We start from the raw sequence: 14,924 nt of genomic DNA, 5'->3' as shown, positions 1-14,924 counted from the left end.
TCAAACCTGAGAGCCCAGGACAAAATAACGCCAAAGAAAAAGTCTGCACTTATTGTGGACAAAGAAGCCTGTGACAAACCAAGCAACTGTGTACCAGTGTGCTGTTTTTTTTTCTCTCAAAGAAAGAAACCAATAGTAAATAAGATGATAGCCTAGAATGTGAAATCGAACAATATCTGCCAACTTCACCTGCCCAATTCAAATAATGGGATAGAAAAATGTAATCATAACTTACTGCTGCCGAAGTACCTTTGGCACTATGCCGTCCCCTGAATAAAGACCAAAAAAAGATTTGTTAATATCATCGTCATTAGGGCAAGTTTCACTGTGCAGTGGTTACTTGACTTTCCTACACACAATAATTTCCTTCTGGATTAGGAAATGTGTGACTTTAATTACTTTCATGCTAGAACACCAATCCCCCCCCCGGCTTATATGATCAGAGAGTCAGTGTTTATTATATGCATGGGTCAGGACCCAAAACACAAGCAACGCTGGGACATACTGTAGTCCTGACAATAGTTTACTATCAAAATAGACTTAAATGCTGCTGAAAGACAGTCCATCGGGTTAACAGTAGTTCTTACACAAATGTCATCTTTCAAGGGCACAATTTTACACAAGCAGCAGCGCCAACGCCAAGGTTGAAAGCCCGTTGTCGGTCTTAATTGAAAGGAAAAACCAAAAACCCGCAGACACTCGGCCCTCCGTGGGACAGGATTGACACCCCTGTGTTAGAGGTTCGTTAATGAATAGCCTTGCAAGGAATTTTTCAACTGTTATTGCTGATACTTTCTTCATTCCCGATTCGGTGACCAGTTGCAGTTGGTTCTACAAAATCAAGTAAAAACTCAGAAAGACATTAAATCCAAGTTTTGCACAGAGTGAGGAGTTTCCTCACCATTTTAGCTGCCAGACCTCTTGCATTTCCCAACATCTTTGCAGGAACTAGTCATTTCTAGGTGATGCGGCCACGTCAAAGACGATACAGCAGGGTTCCCCAACTGGCGGCTCGCGGGCCACATTTTATTAGTTTTCTGAGCAAAAAAAAAAGTTTTCTTTCTTGTTGGACATAAGAGTGTAAAAACACCAGCAAATCAGCTCGAAGTGATAAGAATTTTGGAAATCTGTTCAAACGTATTCCCATGCATAGAGACATACAGTGGGGGAAAAAAGTGTTTAGTCAGCCACCAATTGTGCAAGTTCTCCCACTTAAAAAGATGAGAGAGGCCTGTAATTTCCATCATAGGTACACGACAACTATGACAGACAAAATGAGAAAAAAAATCCAGAAAATCACATTGTAGGATTTTTAATGAATTTATTTGCAAATTATGGTGGAAAATAAGTATTTGGTCAATAACAAAAGTTTCTCAATACTTTGTTGTATACCCTTTGTTGGCAATGACACAGGTCAAACGTTTTCTGTAAGTCTTCACAAGGTTTTCACACACTGTTGCTGGTATTTTGGCCCATTCCTCCATGCAGATCTCCTCTAGAGCAGTGATGTTTTGGGGCTGTCGCTGGGCAACACAGACTTTCAACTCCCTCCAAAGATTTTCTATGGGGTTGAGATCTGGAGACTGGCTAGGCCACTCCAGGACCTTGAAATGCTTCTTACGAAGCCACTCCTTCGTTGGCCGGGCGGTGTGTTTGGGATCATTGTCATGCTGAAAGACCCAGCCACGTTTCATCTTCAATGCCCTTGCTGATGGAAGGAGGTTTTCACTCAAAATCTCACGATACATGGCCCCATTCATTCTTTCCTTTACACGGATCAGTCGTCCTGGTCCCTTTGCAGAAAAACAGCCCCAAAGCATGATTTCCCACCCCCATGCTTCACAGTAGGTATGGTGTTCTTTGGATGCAACTCAGCATTCTTTGTCCTCCAAACACGACGAGTTGAGTTTTTACCAAAAAGTTCTATTTTGGTTTCATCTGACCATATGACATTCTCCCAATCCTCTTCTGGATCATCCAAATGCACTCTAGCAAACTTCAGACGGGCCTGGACATGTACTGGCTTAAGCAGGGGGACACGTCTGGCACTGCAGGATTTGAGTCCCTGGCGGCGTAGTGTGTTACTGATGGTAGGCTTTGTTACTTTGGTCCCAGCTCTCTGCAGGTCATTCACTAGGTCCCCCCGTGTGGTTCTTGGATTTTTGCTCACCATTCTTGTGATCATTTTGACCCCACGGGGTGAGATCTTGCGTGGAGCCCCAGATCGAGGGAGATTATCAGTGGTCTTGTATGTCTTCCATTTCCTAATAATTGCTCCCACAGTTGATTTCTTCAAACCAAGCTGCTTACCTATTGCAGATTCAGTCTTCCCAGCCTGGTGCAGGTCTACAATTATGTTTCTGGTGTCCTTTGACAGCTCTTTGGTCTTGGCCATAGTGGAGTTTGGAGTGTGACTGTTTGAGGTTGTGGACAGGTGTCTTTTATACTGATAACAAGTTCAAACAGGTGCCATTAATACAGGTAACGAGTGGAGGACAGAGGAGCCTCTTAAAGAAGAAGTTACAGGTCTGTGAGAGCCAGAAATCTTGCTTGTTTGTAGGTGACCAAATACTTATTTTCCACCATAATTTGCAAATAAATTCATTACAAATCCTACTATGTGATTTTCTGGACTTTTTTTCCTCAATTTGTCTGTCATAGTTGACGTGTACCTATGATGAAAATTACAGGCCTCTCTCATCTTTTTAAGTGGGAGAACTTGCACAATTGGTGGCTGACTAAATACTTTTTTTCCCCCACTGTATGTCATCGTATACAAATGTAAGCAAGGTTTGAAATTATTGTTTTAGTCAAATATTATCAGTTTGGGTTTCTTGCGTTCAATTTGCAGTCTACAAATTATTTGTAATTATGTTCCGGCCCCCTGACCATCCTCTCAAGAAAAAAAAAGACGTAAAAAAATAAAACAAAATAAGAATCAGCCAGCAGCTGAATCTAGTTGATGATCCCTGCAGTACACTATGAAGACATGAAGAAACTGCTTCTTCAATAGAAATCCCCGATCACGCTTGTAGGCGATGTCATGGCGACTTCAGCTAGCATAGCGCATGAGCAAAAACACATCAACGGGTCTAGCAGTCATTTCACGCCGAACTGCGCATGTGCAGGCCGTCAAACGAAAGGTACTCTTTCAATATAAAGTAGTTTGACAAAAAATGAAAACGTGTTTGTCACTTTCACGAGGTTGTAGTAATGACAGGTTCAGCTACTTAAGACATTAGCTCGAATCAAGGTATTGCCTTTTGAATTAGAGAAAATATGAACTCGAGACAAACCCCGGTCTGGTCTGTCGAGTCTGCTTCTCGTGACACGTTCCCGAAGTATTGCGATGTTGTGACAAAAATGGTGGATAAATTAAGATAGTTCACTCAGGCCGTTTACCATTGGTCAGTTGCTGTCTGCTTAACGGTGTGGCTATCCCATAGATGGGTTAGCTGACAACATCATGAAAATGATGCGCACCGGTCAATGGGGCAGAAGTCCATGAGTTGTTGAGATTCTGGATGGCCAGATAACTACCAACATTGACAAGAAACTACCACGTGGAAAGCAGCTAGATCTGGTCTACTTAGTTTAGTGACTTCAATTAGTCGAGTGTCTCACTTACTCTTTCGTCTCTGGTTGAGCCTCTGGGTTTGAAAACTGTGGCCACTTGTAGAAGTAGATGACAGCACGTCACACAGTGCAACCAAATCAAATATCTACCCACGTGCAAGAGGCATTTCACACTCTGTACAAAACATGGATTTAATATCTTTGAGTTTTTGTTGAACCACATGCAACTGGACAGGGACATTCCGAAGATACGTTTTTCACCGAATTGAGAAAAAAGGCATCGCCAACAACAGGTTAGTTGAAAAATCTATGGCAGCGTATGTATAGAGCTTTCTTGTAACACCCAGTATGGAAACATACACTGAACAAAAATAGAAATGCAACAATTTTACAGAGTTACAGTTCATATTAGGAAATCAGTCAATTGAAATAAATATATTAGGCCCTAATCTATGGATTTCACATGACTGGGCAAGGGCCCACCCACTTGGGAGCCAGGCCCAGCCAATCAGATTGAGTTTTTCCCCCACAAAAGGGCTTTATTACAGACAGAAATACTCCTCAGTTTAATCAGCTGTCCGGGTGGCTGGTCTCAGATGATCCCACAGGTGAAGAAGCCGGAAGTGGAGGTCCTGGGCTGGCATATTACACGTGGTCTGCAGTTGTGAGGCTGTTTGGATGTACTGCTAAATTCTCTAAAACAACATTGGAGGTGGCTTATGGTAGAGAAAATCATTCAATTCTCTGACAACAGCTCTGGTGGACAAACTTGAGACATCTATGGCATTGTGTACAGTCGTGGTCAAAAGTTATGAGAATTACATAAATATTAATTTTCACAAAGTCTGCTGCCTCAGTTTTTATGATGGCAATTTGCATATACTCCAGAATGTTATGAAGAGTGCTCAGATTAATCGCAATTAATTGCAAAGTCCCTCTTTGCCATGAAAATGAACTTAATTCCAAAAAAAACATTTCCACTGCATTTCAGCCCTGCCACAAAAGGACCAGCTGACATCATGTCAGTGATTCTCTCGTTAACACAGGTGAGAGTGTTGACGAGGACAAGGCTGGAGATCACTCTGTCATGCTGATTGAGTTAGAATAACAGACTGGAAGCTTTAAAAGGAGGGTGGTGCTTGAAATCATTGTTCTTCCTCTGTTAACCATGGTTACCTGCAAGGAAACACGTGCCGTCATCATTGCTTTGCACAAAAAGGTCTTCACAGGCAAGGATATTGTTGCTAGTGAGATTGCGCCTAAATCAACCATTTATCGGATCATCAACAACTTCAAGGAGAGAGGTTCAATTGTTGTGAAGAAGGCTTCAGGGCGCCCAAGAAAGTCCAGCAAGCGCCAGGACCGTCTCCTAAAGTTTATTAACCTGCGGAATCGGGGCACCACCAGTGCAGAGCTTGCTCAGGAATGGCAGCAGGCAGGTGTGAGTGCATCTGCACGCACAGTGAGGTGAAGACTTTTGGAGGATGGCCTGGTGTCAAGAAGGGCAGCAAAGAAGCCACTTCTCTCCAGGAAAAACATCAGGGACAGACTGATATTCTGCAAAAGGTAAAGGGATTGGACTGCTGAGGACTGTGGTAAAGTCATTTTCTCTGATGAATCCCCTTTCCGATTGTTTGGGGCATCTGGAAAACACCTTGTCCGGAGAAGACAAGGTGAGCGCTACCATCAGTCCTGTGTCATGCCAACAGTAAAGCATCCTAAGACCATTCATGTGTTGGGTTGCTTCTCAGCCAAGGGAGTGGGCTTACTCACAATTTTGCCTAAGAACACAGTCATGAATAAAGAATGGTACCAACACATTCTCCGAGAGTGACTTCTCCCAACCATCCAAGAACAGTTTGGTAACGAACAATGCCTTTTCCAGCATGATGGAGCACCTTGCCATAAGGCAAAATTGATAACTAAGTGGCTCGGGGAACAAAACATCGAAATTTTGAGTCCATGGCCAGGAAACTCCCCAGACCTTAATCCCATTGAGAATGTATGGTCAATCCTCAAGAGGCAGGTGGACAAACAAAAACCCACAAACTCCAAGCATTGATTATGCAAGAATGGGCTGCCATCAGTCAGGATGTGGCCCAGAAGTTAATTGACATCACGCCAGGGCGGATTGCAGGGGTCTTGAAAAAGAAGGGTCAACACTGCAAATATTGACTCTTTGCATAAACTTAATGTAATTGTCAATAAAAGCCTTTGACACTTATGGAATGCTTGTAATTATACTTCAGTATGCCATTGTAACATCTGACAAAAATATATAAAAACACTGAAGCAGCAAACTTTATGAAGACCAATACTTGTGTCATTCTCAAAACTTTTGACCACGACTGTAGTGTGACAAAATTGCACATTTTATTGGCCTTTTATTGTCCCCAGCACAAGATGCACCTGTGTAATGATCATGCTGTTTAATCAGCTTCTTAATCAGCCACACCTGTCAGGTGGATGGATTATCTTGGCAAAGGAGATATGCTCACTAACAGGGATGTAAACTAATTTGTGCACAGATGGAACATTTCTGGGACCTTTTATTTCAGCTCATGACACACTACACGTTGCATATTATATTTTTGTTCAGTATAATTATCACATTGCTGATTCTGTTGCAAAACGTTTCACAACAAACTTTACTCCAAACGGAAACTCAAGAGTTTATTGGACAAAATCAGGTAGGTCCCTCTGTTTCGTTTGCTCCTTTTGCTTCTGCTTGGTTCTTAAATGGTAAACGGTTTCTAATGAATACACCCCTGGCTTACAAATTGGTAGCTAGACACAGCCCACCTTTTACTATGCTGACTTATCCAATAATACCAGTTGGTGCTGATTCAATGGCATGAATGAATGGTAGTTGGCTAACAAAGTAGCCTAATTCTAGTGAAGAAGCTAGTTATGTAGTATACTAGTTATGTAGTTTGATTCCTAGATGTATATGCATTCTCTTGTCGTGACAGGGTGATCATGTGAAGCAATTGACACGACACAAACCAGTAACCACTACTAGTTAAGTTAATGTTCTCAATACTAGTTAACTACTAAAACAGATGGAGTTACCAAAATAAAACTAAGTACCGCAATACTGCCAGTGCTGGGACCTTGTGTACCAGCATGATTCGTAGGCCTAACTTGCTAGTTAGCTGGCTAAAAACTTGCCCACCAACGACGTAGTAAGCAGTCAGGCCCCACTGAAATGTGCATTCACATAACACACGTTTAGAAGTTATCGCGGAAATGTCAGCTGCTGTAATTAAGATCATAATTAGCTTGGGCTAATTTCAAAACGTTGGCATCAATCATATTTGTTAACTAAAATGTCGACTGAATAAATCACCGACCTGCCCAAATTCTGTCGTCCGCCACTTCCCCCGGCACCAGCGGCAGCACCACCGCCGGGTTTGCGATTACCACCGGCCTGCTTCATTGACATTATCCCATAAACGACAACGTTAGCGGTGTATTCTTAAGATCTCAAACACTATACACTGCAACCAAATGATGAAAAGATACTAATAGGCTAAGTTTTAGCGACCTAGATAGATTTGAGACAGCTAACGTCAGCTTGCTAGTTTAGCTACTAGCGTATGTGATTCAAAACCTTAGAACCTTGCTAGCTATTAGCTTACCTAGCAAATAGCAGGCTAGCTAACGTTCTGTGTAATGCCTATTAAAACAGAAGTTAGCTACCCTCTTTTAAAAAAAATACAATATGCTCCGATTACACTTAAGTAATACATGTGTGAATTAAACCTCCGGTCAATTTGTTTTTCGATTCGCTCTAACGGGATTTTAAGGTATCTCGGACTCTCTCTTCGATAATAGCGAAAGGAGCAGGTATAACATACGCCGGCTTCTTCTTCGAGGTTTATTGGCAGACTACACTCATAAAGTGTATTGCCGCCACCTACTGTACGGGGTAGTAAAATTTCCCCAAAAACAAAAGATGTCATACACCTAATTTCCTGTCACAACCTGTTAAGCCAAACACGACGTGAGCTATCTGCTTGCGCATGTCCAACAAATAAACCCATTTGTCATATGCTTCTTCGTCTTCTTCTTTGGGTGTTATGGCAGACTACAGGCAAAAGTTGTATTGCCGCCACCAACTGGACGGTTTGAAACCATAAAATAAATCCATACCTAATAGTGATACTAACTTACTCCACCCTAATAAAAATAGTACATTGCCAAAACAAACGACTCCCATTTCTTCCTTCTTTTAGTTCTCCATATCTTCCTTCTCAGGCTCTAGGACCTGAGAGTGAGATACGGCTTTTGCCAATATTCCATGTAACAAAAGAAAATCCATACATACTAGGGAAACTAACTAAATCCACCCAAATAAAATAGTACACTGACAAAACTCCCATTTCTTACTTCTTTTAAATATCCATATCTCCCTTCTCAATCTATTGGGCCTGAGATGGTGGTACGGCTTTTGACAATATTCCATGTAACTCCTTTGCTTAGAAATCTTTCAGCCCCAGGAACCGTTCTGCCGCAACCACAATGATGTCTATCTTGCTAGATCTTTTCTCCACCTTGGCAGTGCCATTAATCACCATTGCGTTAAAGGCCACAAAGTCCACCTTTTTTAACAATTAAAATGTCAGGATAATCTTGGTGAAAGGCAACCCCTGCAGCTTGCGTTGAAGGCCTATCCACCACCATGGACTCTTCAGGAGCACCATTCAAACCCTCAACCCTTTTAACCGCTGCTGCATAGGAAATGCTCTGTACAACCCTAACTTCGTCTCGGGCCTAACAACACCCGTGCCAATATATCCTCCAAACACTAGCTTCTAGGGCATTATCACTTAAGTAGAAGCACTTTTGGCAGTCTTAGGTAAGACGCTAAGAGCTTTCCACACCTGGATTGTGCAACATTTGCCCATTATTCTTTTCAGAATTATTCAAGCTCTATCAAATTGGTTGTTGATCATTGCTAGACAACCATTTTCTGGTCTTGCCATAGATTTTCAAGTAAATTTAAGTTAAAACTGTAACTGCCACACAGGAACATTCATTGTCTTCTTCATAAGCAACTCCAGTATAGATTTGGCCTTGTGTTTTAGGTTATTGTCCTGCTGAAAGGTGAACTAATCTCCCAGTGTCTTGTGGAAAGCAGCCTCAACCAGGTTTTCCTCTAGGATTCTGCCTGTGCTTAAGCTCCATTCCGTTTTCTTTTTTATCCTGAAAACCTCCCCAGTCCTTAACGATAACAAACATACCCATAACATGATGCAGCCACCACTATGCTTGAAATTATGGAGAGTGGTACTTGATAATGTGTTGTATTAGATTTGTCCCAAACATAACACTTTGTATTCAGGACAAAAAGTGAATTGCTTTTCCACATTTCTTGCAGTACTACTTTAGTGCCTTGTTGCAAACAGAATGCATGTATTGGAATATTTTTAACTGTCAATTAGGTTAGAATTGTGGAGGAAATAGAATGTCGTTGATTCATCCTCAGTTTTCTCCTATCACAGCCATTCAACTCTGTAACTGTTGTCGTGGCGTGACTTTCATTATTGTGATGACTTATTTATCGAAATAATTACCTACTATGTTTAATTGTTACTAGATTAAATTAATCATGTAACAATTAACTCATTAGGAATTTGGGGCACCACAGGAAAAGTTGTTTAACGAGTTACCGTTTCCCGAATTAACTCTAAAGATATCTAATAATATATAATAATAATAATCTAGATACAGTTGAAGTCTGAAGTTTACATACACTTAGGTTGGAGTCATTAAAACTAGTTTTTCAACCACTCCACACATTTCTTGTTAACAAACTATAGTTTTGGCAAGTCTGTTAGGACATCTACTTTGCATGACACAAGTAATTTTTCCAACAATTGTTTAAAGACAGATTATTTCACTTATAATACACTATCACAATTCCAGTGGGTCAGAAGTTTACATACACTAAGTTGACTGTGCCTTTAAACAGCTTGGAAAATTCCAGGAAATGATGTCATGGCTTTAGAAGCTTCTGGTAGGCTAATTGACATCATTTGAGTCAATTGGAGGTATACCTGTGGATGTATTTCAAGGCCTACCTTCAAACTCAGTGCCTCTTTGCTTGACATCATGGGAAAATCAAAAGAAATCAGCCAAGACCTCAGAAAAAAATGTGTAGACCTCCACAAGTCTGGTTCATTCTTGGGAGCAATTTCCAAATGCCTGAAGGTACCACATTCATCTGTACAAACAATAGTACGCAAGTATAAACATCATGGGACCACGCAGCCGTCATACCACTCAGGGAGGAGATGCGTTCTGTCTCCTAGAGATGAACGTACTTTGGTGCATGCAAAAAGTGCAAATCAATCCCAGAACAACAGCAAAGGACCTTGTGAAGATGCTGGAGGAAACGGGTACAAAAGTATCTATATCCACAGTAAAACAAGTCCTATATCGACATAACCTGAAAGGCCGCTCAGCAAGGAAGAAGCCACTGCTCCAAAACCGCCATAAAAAAGCCAGACTATGGTTTGCAACTGCACATGGGGACAAAGATCGTACTTTTAGGAGTGTCCTATGGTCTGATGAAACATAAATAGAACTGTTTGGCCATGTGGTGTCGAGACAACGATGCCGATATGCTGTGCTGATAAGAAATCCGCTGACACTGTACTTTGATTATAAAGGTTTATTATATCAAAAGATTTCAGCGTCAATTTACAGATTTCTGCAGAATCTGGAGAACAACTAACCCAATCTCAAATATGATTATTCTCCCCATCCTTTGTTGAAAACCTGATATATATATCCTATGTAACATAAGATGGGTGTTTTGAATAGACCAATCCCTGGCTTCCACATATCCAAGTCTCCTCTGTTTCAGGGGGCCCCTATAGTAATGCTTTCCAGATGTTTCAGCAAGGCAGAGTAAAATTCATCTAACACACCATTTGCAAACGTCAGCCAAAATTATAAACTGTTCAGATACTACAGCCATAATGGCCATCGTTATGTTTGGAGGAAAAAGGGGGTCTCTTGCAAGCCGAAGAACACCATCCCAACCGTGAAGCACGGGGGTTGCAGCATCATGCTGTGAGGGTGCTTTGCTGCAGGAGGGACTGGTGCACTTCACAAAATAGATGGCATCATGAGGAAGGAAAATTATGTGGATATATTGAAGCAACATCTCAAGACATCAGTCAGGAAGTTAAAGCTTGGTCGCAAATGGGTCTTCCAAATGAGCAATGACCCCAAGCATACTTCCAAAGTTGTGGCAAAATGGCTTAAGGACAACAAAGTCAAGGTATTGGAGTGGCCATCACAAAGCCCTGACCTCAATCCTATAGAAAATTTGTGGGCAGAACTGAAAAAGCGTGTGCGAGCAAGGAGGCCTACAAACCTGACTCAGTTACACCAGCTCTGTCAGGAGGAATGGGCCACAATTCACCCAGCTTGTGGAAGGCTACCTGAAACGTTTGACACAAGTTAAACAATTTAAAGTCAATGCTACCAAATACTAATTGAGTGTATGTAAACTTCTGACCCACTGGGAATGTGATGAAAGAAATAAAAGCTGAAATAAATCATTCTCTCTACCATTATTCTGACATTTCACATTCTTAAAATAAAGTGGTGATCCTAACTAACCTAAGACAGGGAATCTTTACTAGGATTAAATGTCAGGAATTGTGAAAAACTGAGTTTAAATGTATTTGGCTAAGGTGTATGTAAACTTCCGACTTCAACTGTATCTCTTATCATTTAAGTAATTTATTAATCATTTACCTCATATCAGTCTCATTCTGAAAGTTGTAGGCTCTTTAAGTCTGCACGAACCCGGGTCTTACTGATCATTCCATACCACACAAATGTATTTAATTATTTATTTACTAACTAATTAAAAATGATAACACAAGATACAAACACATACATGGTATAGGTAGGGATTAGAAACTTTATACAATGAAAATGGGTCCCTAGCTGACTAACACAATATGACACTTGTTACAAAAGATGGCGAATTAAAGAGTGAGAGAGAACACTTTGCCCGGAACTGCCGCCCATTTGGGAAGAAAAGCAATACATGTATTTACGTGTTGGAGGTCTTCGTCGTGTATCTCTGTTGGACCCAGGCCTTCGTGGGAAGGGGTCGATTGGGCCTTCTCTTTCGAATGCCCTTTTAGATGTAAGGCTCAGATTGTCCACAAGGTCACAATGTCCTTCTTCTTAGTTGTCTGTTTACTTTCACTCGTTCTGGAAGTGGTCTTCTGAGGACAGCTAATCAGCCGTGTCAATGATCCCCTGTGGGGTGATGAGAGCAGTGTAGTAGACGATGATTTGAAGAGAGTAACAGGATGGTCCCACTTAAATTCACCTTCTTAGATACAGTACTTAGAACAGCTACTCAGCCGTAACATTGATTGTTTTTTTTGTTGTTTTTTTGTTTTTTTCGGGGGGATGGATCAGCTTAATATTGCAGATAGATTGTATCTTCTATCAATGTAATTGTCTGCATCACTTCCAATCCCCCATGTTTTTTTTTATTTTTTATATATATATATTCCCCTTTATTACTTTTCAACCCCACCATCCTTTCCCTACTTGGAGTAAATTAGTGAACAACAACGCCCAGGCCTCTACTTCCGGTCTATACTTACTATCTACACCTTATGGACAGAGTTAATTTTACAATAATTCTATATCTATATATATATATATATATATATATATATATATATATATACATACATATATACACATACATATCTATTTATTTTTTTGCTCCTGAACTTCTTCTACTCTCAACCTCTCCGATCATTTTCATGATGTCCATCCGGTTTGCTTCTAAATGCCATATCTTTCTAACTGTGCTCTTTCCCAAAAGCTCCCAACATACAACCTATATACTTATTATGGACACAGTATGCTTACATTATTAGCTATCTTTGTTATTATTTGTTGTTATTTGTTATTAGTCCCATCCTTCAACTCTATTCAATACCTCCCATCTATCTCTTAACACCATCCATATAGGATTTCTATTTGCCATATATATTTCAACCATACTGTGATGTTTTACAAAAGTTCTGAACCTTTCTATTCTCATTGCTTCTACAGATTGTGAATTAAAAATAAACATTTTTGCTAAAAGTATTATTATATTATTGATTGATTGACTATGACTTTTCAGATCACCCAGTAATGCTATCTGCAAGGTTAGTTCCAGGTAAATATTGCAATCCTTTAGCCATTCCTGGACCTGTGTCCAAAAACAAGCTACAAATGGACAGAACCAAAACAAATGATCTAATGATTCTATCTCTTCACAGCAAAATCTGCAGAGCTGGGAAGATTGTATCCCCCATATAAATAACATTCTATTGGTAGCAAGAATTTTATATAATAATTTAAATTGAAAGATTCTAATTTTTGAATCCGGTGTCGTTTTGCGTGTCAGTTCATAAACACTATGCCATGGGATCGGTACGTCAAAGATCTCTTCCCAACTATTTTGCAATCTATATGGGACTGCTGTCAATCCTTTGGTCCTTAAGTGAAACTGATATACTTTTTTATTTATCACAGTTTTCCTTAACCAATTATGTTCTTTAATGCAAGGCCGACAGACAAGTTCCTTACTTTCTCCCCCTTCAACTTTCCTCTTCCACTTTTGCGGTAAGGCTGCAATTATTTGGTTGTAATTTTGGGTAGAGCAGACATTTCCATATGTTTTTATTAGCTGCATGTGCGACATAACTCCACCAGTCCTACCGATGATATCATTTACGAAGATTATACCTTTTTTAAACATTCTGTCAATAAATATAGTTTTTTTGTCAATTAGTATATTTGAATTTAACCACAGTATTTGTTGCATTATTTGTTCTGTCGTTTCTGGAGGATTAAATTGAAATTGTAACCAACTTTCTATGGCTTGTTTTAGAAATAGTGACATTTGGGAGATTATTTCCTTTTCAAATAACTGAAAGTGAGAGGTTGTAATCTGAATAAAGGGAAAAAGGCCTTTCTTGAACAGTGGGTGAGACAATCTTACTAATTTGCTTGAGAACCAGTTCGGATTTAAGTATAACTTTTGGATGACTGAAGATTTTAGTGATAGGTCTAATGCTTTAATATTTAATAATTTCTGTCCTCCGAATTCATATTCATTATATAAATATGCTCTTTTAATTTTGTCTGGCTTGCCGTTCCAAATAAAATTGAATATTTTTTTGTCATATAATTTAAAAAACTGTTTGCTAGGCGTAGGCAAGACCATAAGCAAATAGGTAAACTGGGATAATACTAAAGAGTTAATCAGGGTGATTTTTCCACAAATTGACAGGTATTTTCCTTTCCATGGTAGTAAGATCTTATCTATTTTTGCTAACTTTCTATTAAAATTTATTGAAGTGAGATCATTTATTTCCTTTGGGATATGTATTCCGAGTATATCCACATCACCATCAGACCATTTTATTGGTAAACTACATGGTAATGTAAAAATTGTATTTTTTAGTGATCCAATACGTAATATAGTACATTTGTCATAATTTGGTTTTAATCCAGAGAGGTTAGAAAATGTATCTAGATCCTCTATGAGGCTGTGGAGGGATTCTAGTTGTGGATCTAAAAGAAAACATGAATCATCTGCGTACAATGACACCTTTGTTTTTAAGCCCTGTATTTCTAATCCTCTGATATTATTATTGGATCTGATTTTAATAGCTAACATCTCGATGGCCACAATAAATAGATATGCCGATAGTGGACAACCTTGTTTCACTCCTCTTGACAGTTTGAAACTTTCTGAGAAATAGCCATTATTTACTATTTTACACCTAGGGTTACTATACATGATTTTGACCCATTTTATAAGAGATTCTCCAAAATTGAAATGCTCCAGGCATTTATATATGAATTCCAGTCGAACTTTATCAAATGCCTTTTCGAAGTCTGCTATGAATAGCAGGCCTGGTTTCCCATATTTTCCATAGTGTTCTATTGTTTCCAATACTTGCCTTATATTGTCTCCAATGTATCTTCCATGTAAAAAACCTGTCTGATTAGAATGAATAATATCCGACAATACCTTTTTAATTCTATGCGCTATACATTTTGCTAGGATTTTTGCATCACAACACTGAAGTGTAAGGGGCCTCCAATTTTGTAAATGGACTGGATCTTTATATTTTCCACTTGTATCCTGTTTCAGTAATAATGAGATCAGACCTTCTTCTTGAGTGTCAGATAATCTACCATTTACATAGGAGTGGTTAAAACATGCTAATAACGGTCCTCTTAGTATTTCAAAAAAGGTTTGGTATACCTCGATTGGTATGCCATCCAACCCTGGA

The 14,924-nt window shown here is 39.6% G+C and overlaps 1 protein-coding gene across 1 annotated transcript in view; it reads right to left on the bottom strand.

Annotated features, from left to right (window-relative positions):
• The window catches only part of LOC311144828 (ataxin-2-like), a 42,169-nt gene extending 34,721 nt beyond the window's left edge, over window positions 1–7,448 (bottom strand). The window contains exons 1-2 of the mRNA XM_084180977.1: window positions 6,930–7,448; window positions 236–269 (exon numbers count right to left, since the gene is read on the bottom strand). Of these exons, the coding sequence (XP_084037103.1) occupies window positions 236–269; window positions 6,930–7,021 (126 nt within the window). The 5' untranslated portion in view covers window positions 7,022–7,448. The remainder of the gene's footprint in view (window positions 1–235; window positions 270–6,929) is intronic.
• Window positions 7,449–14,924: the final 7,476 nt, after the last annotated feature.

Source organism: Coregonus lavaretus, assembly GCF_964263955.1.
Source record: "Coregonus lavaretus genome assembly, chromosome: 17".
Taxonomy (NCBI): Eukaryota; Metazoa; Chordata; class Actinopteri; order Salmoniformes; family Salmonidae; genus Coregonus; species Coregonus lavaretus.
This window is presented reverse-complemented; position numbering and strand designations above follow the sequence as displayed.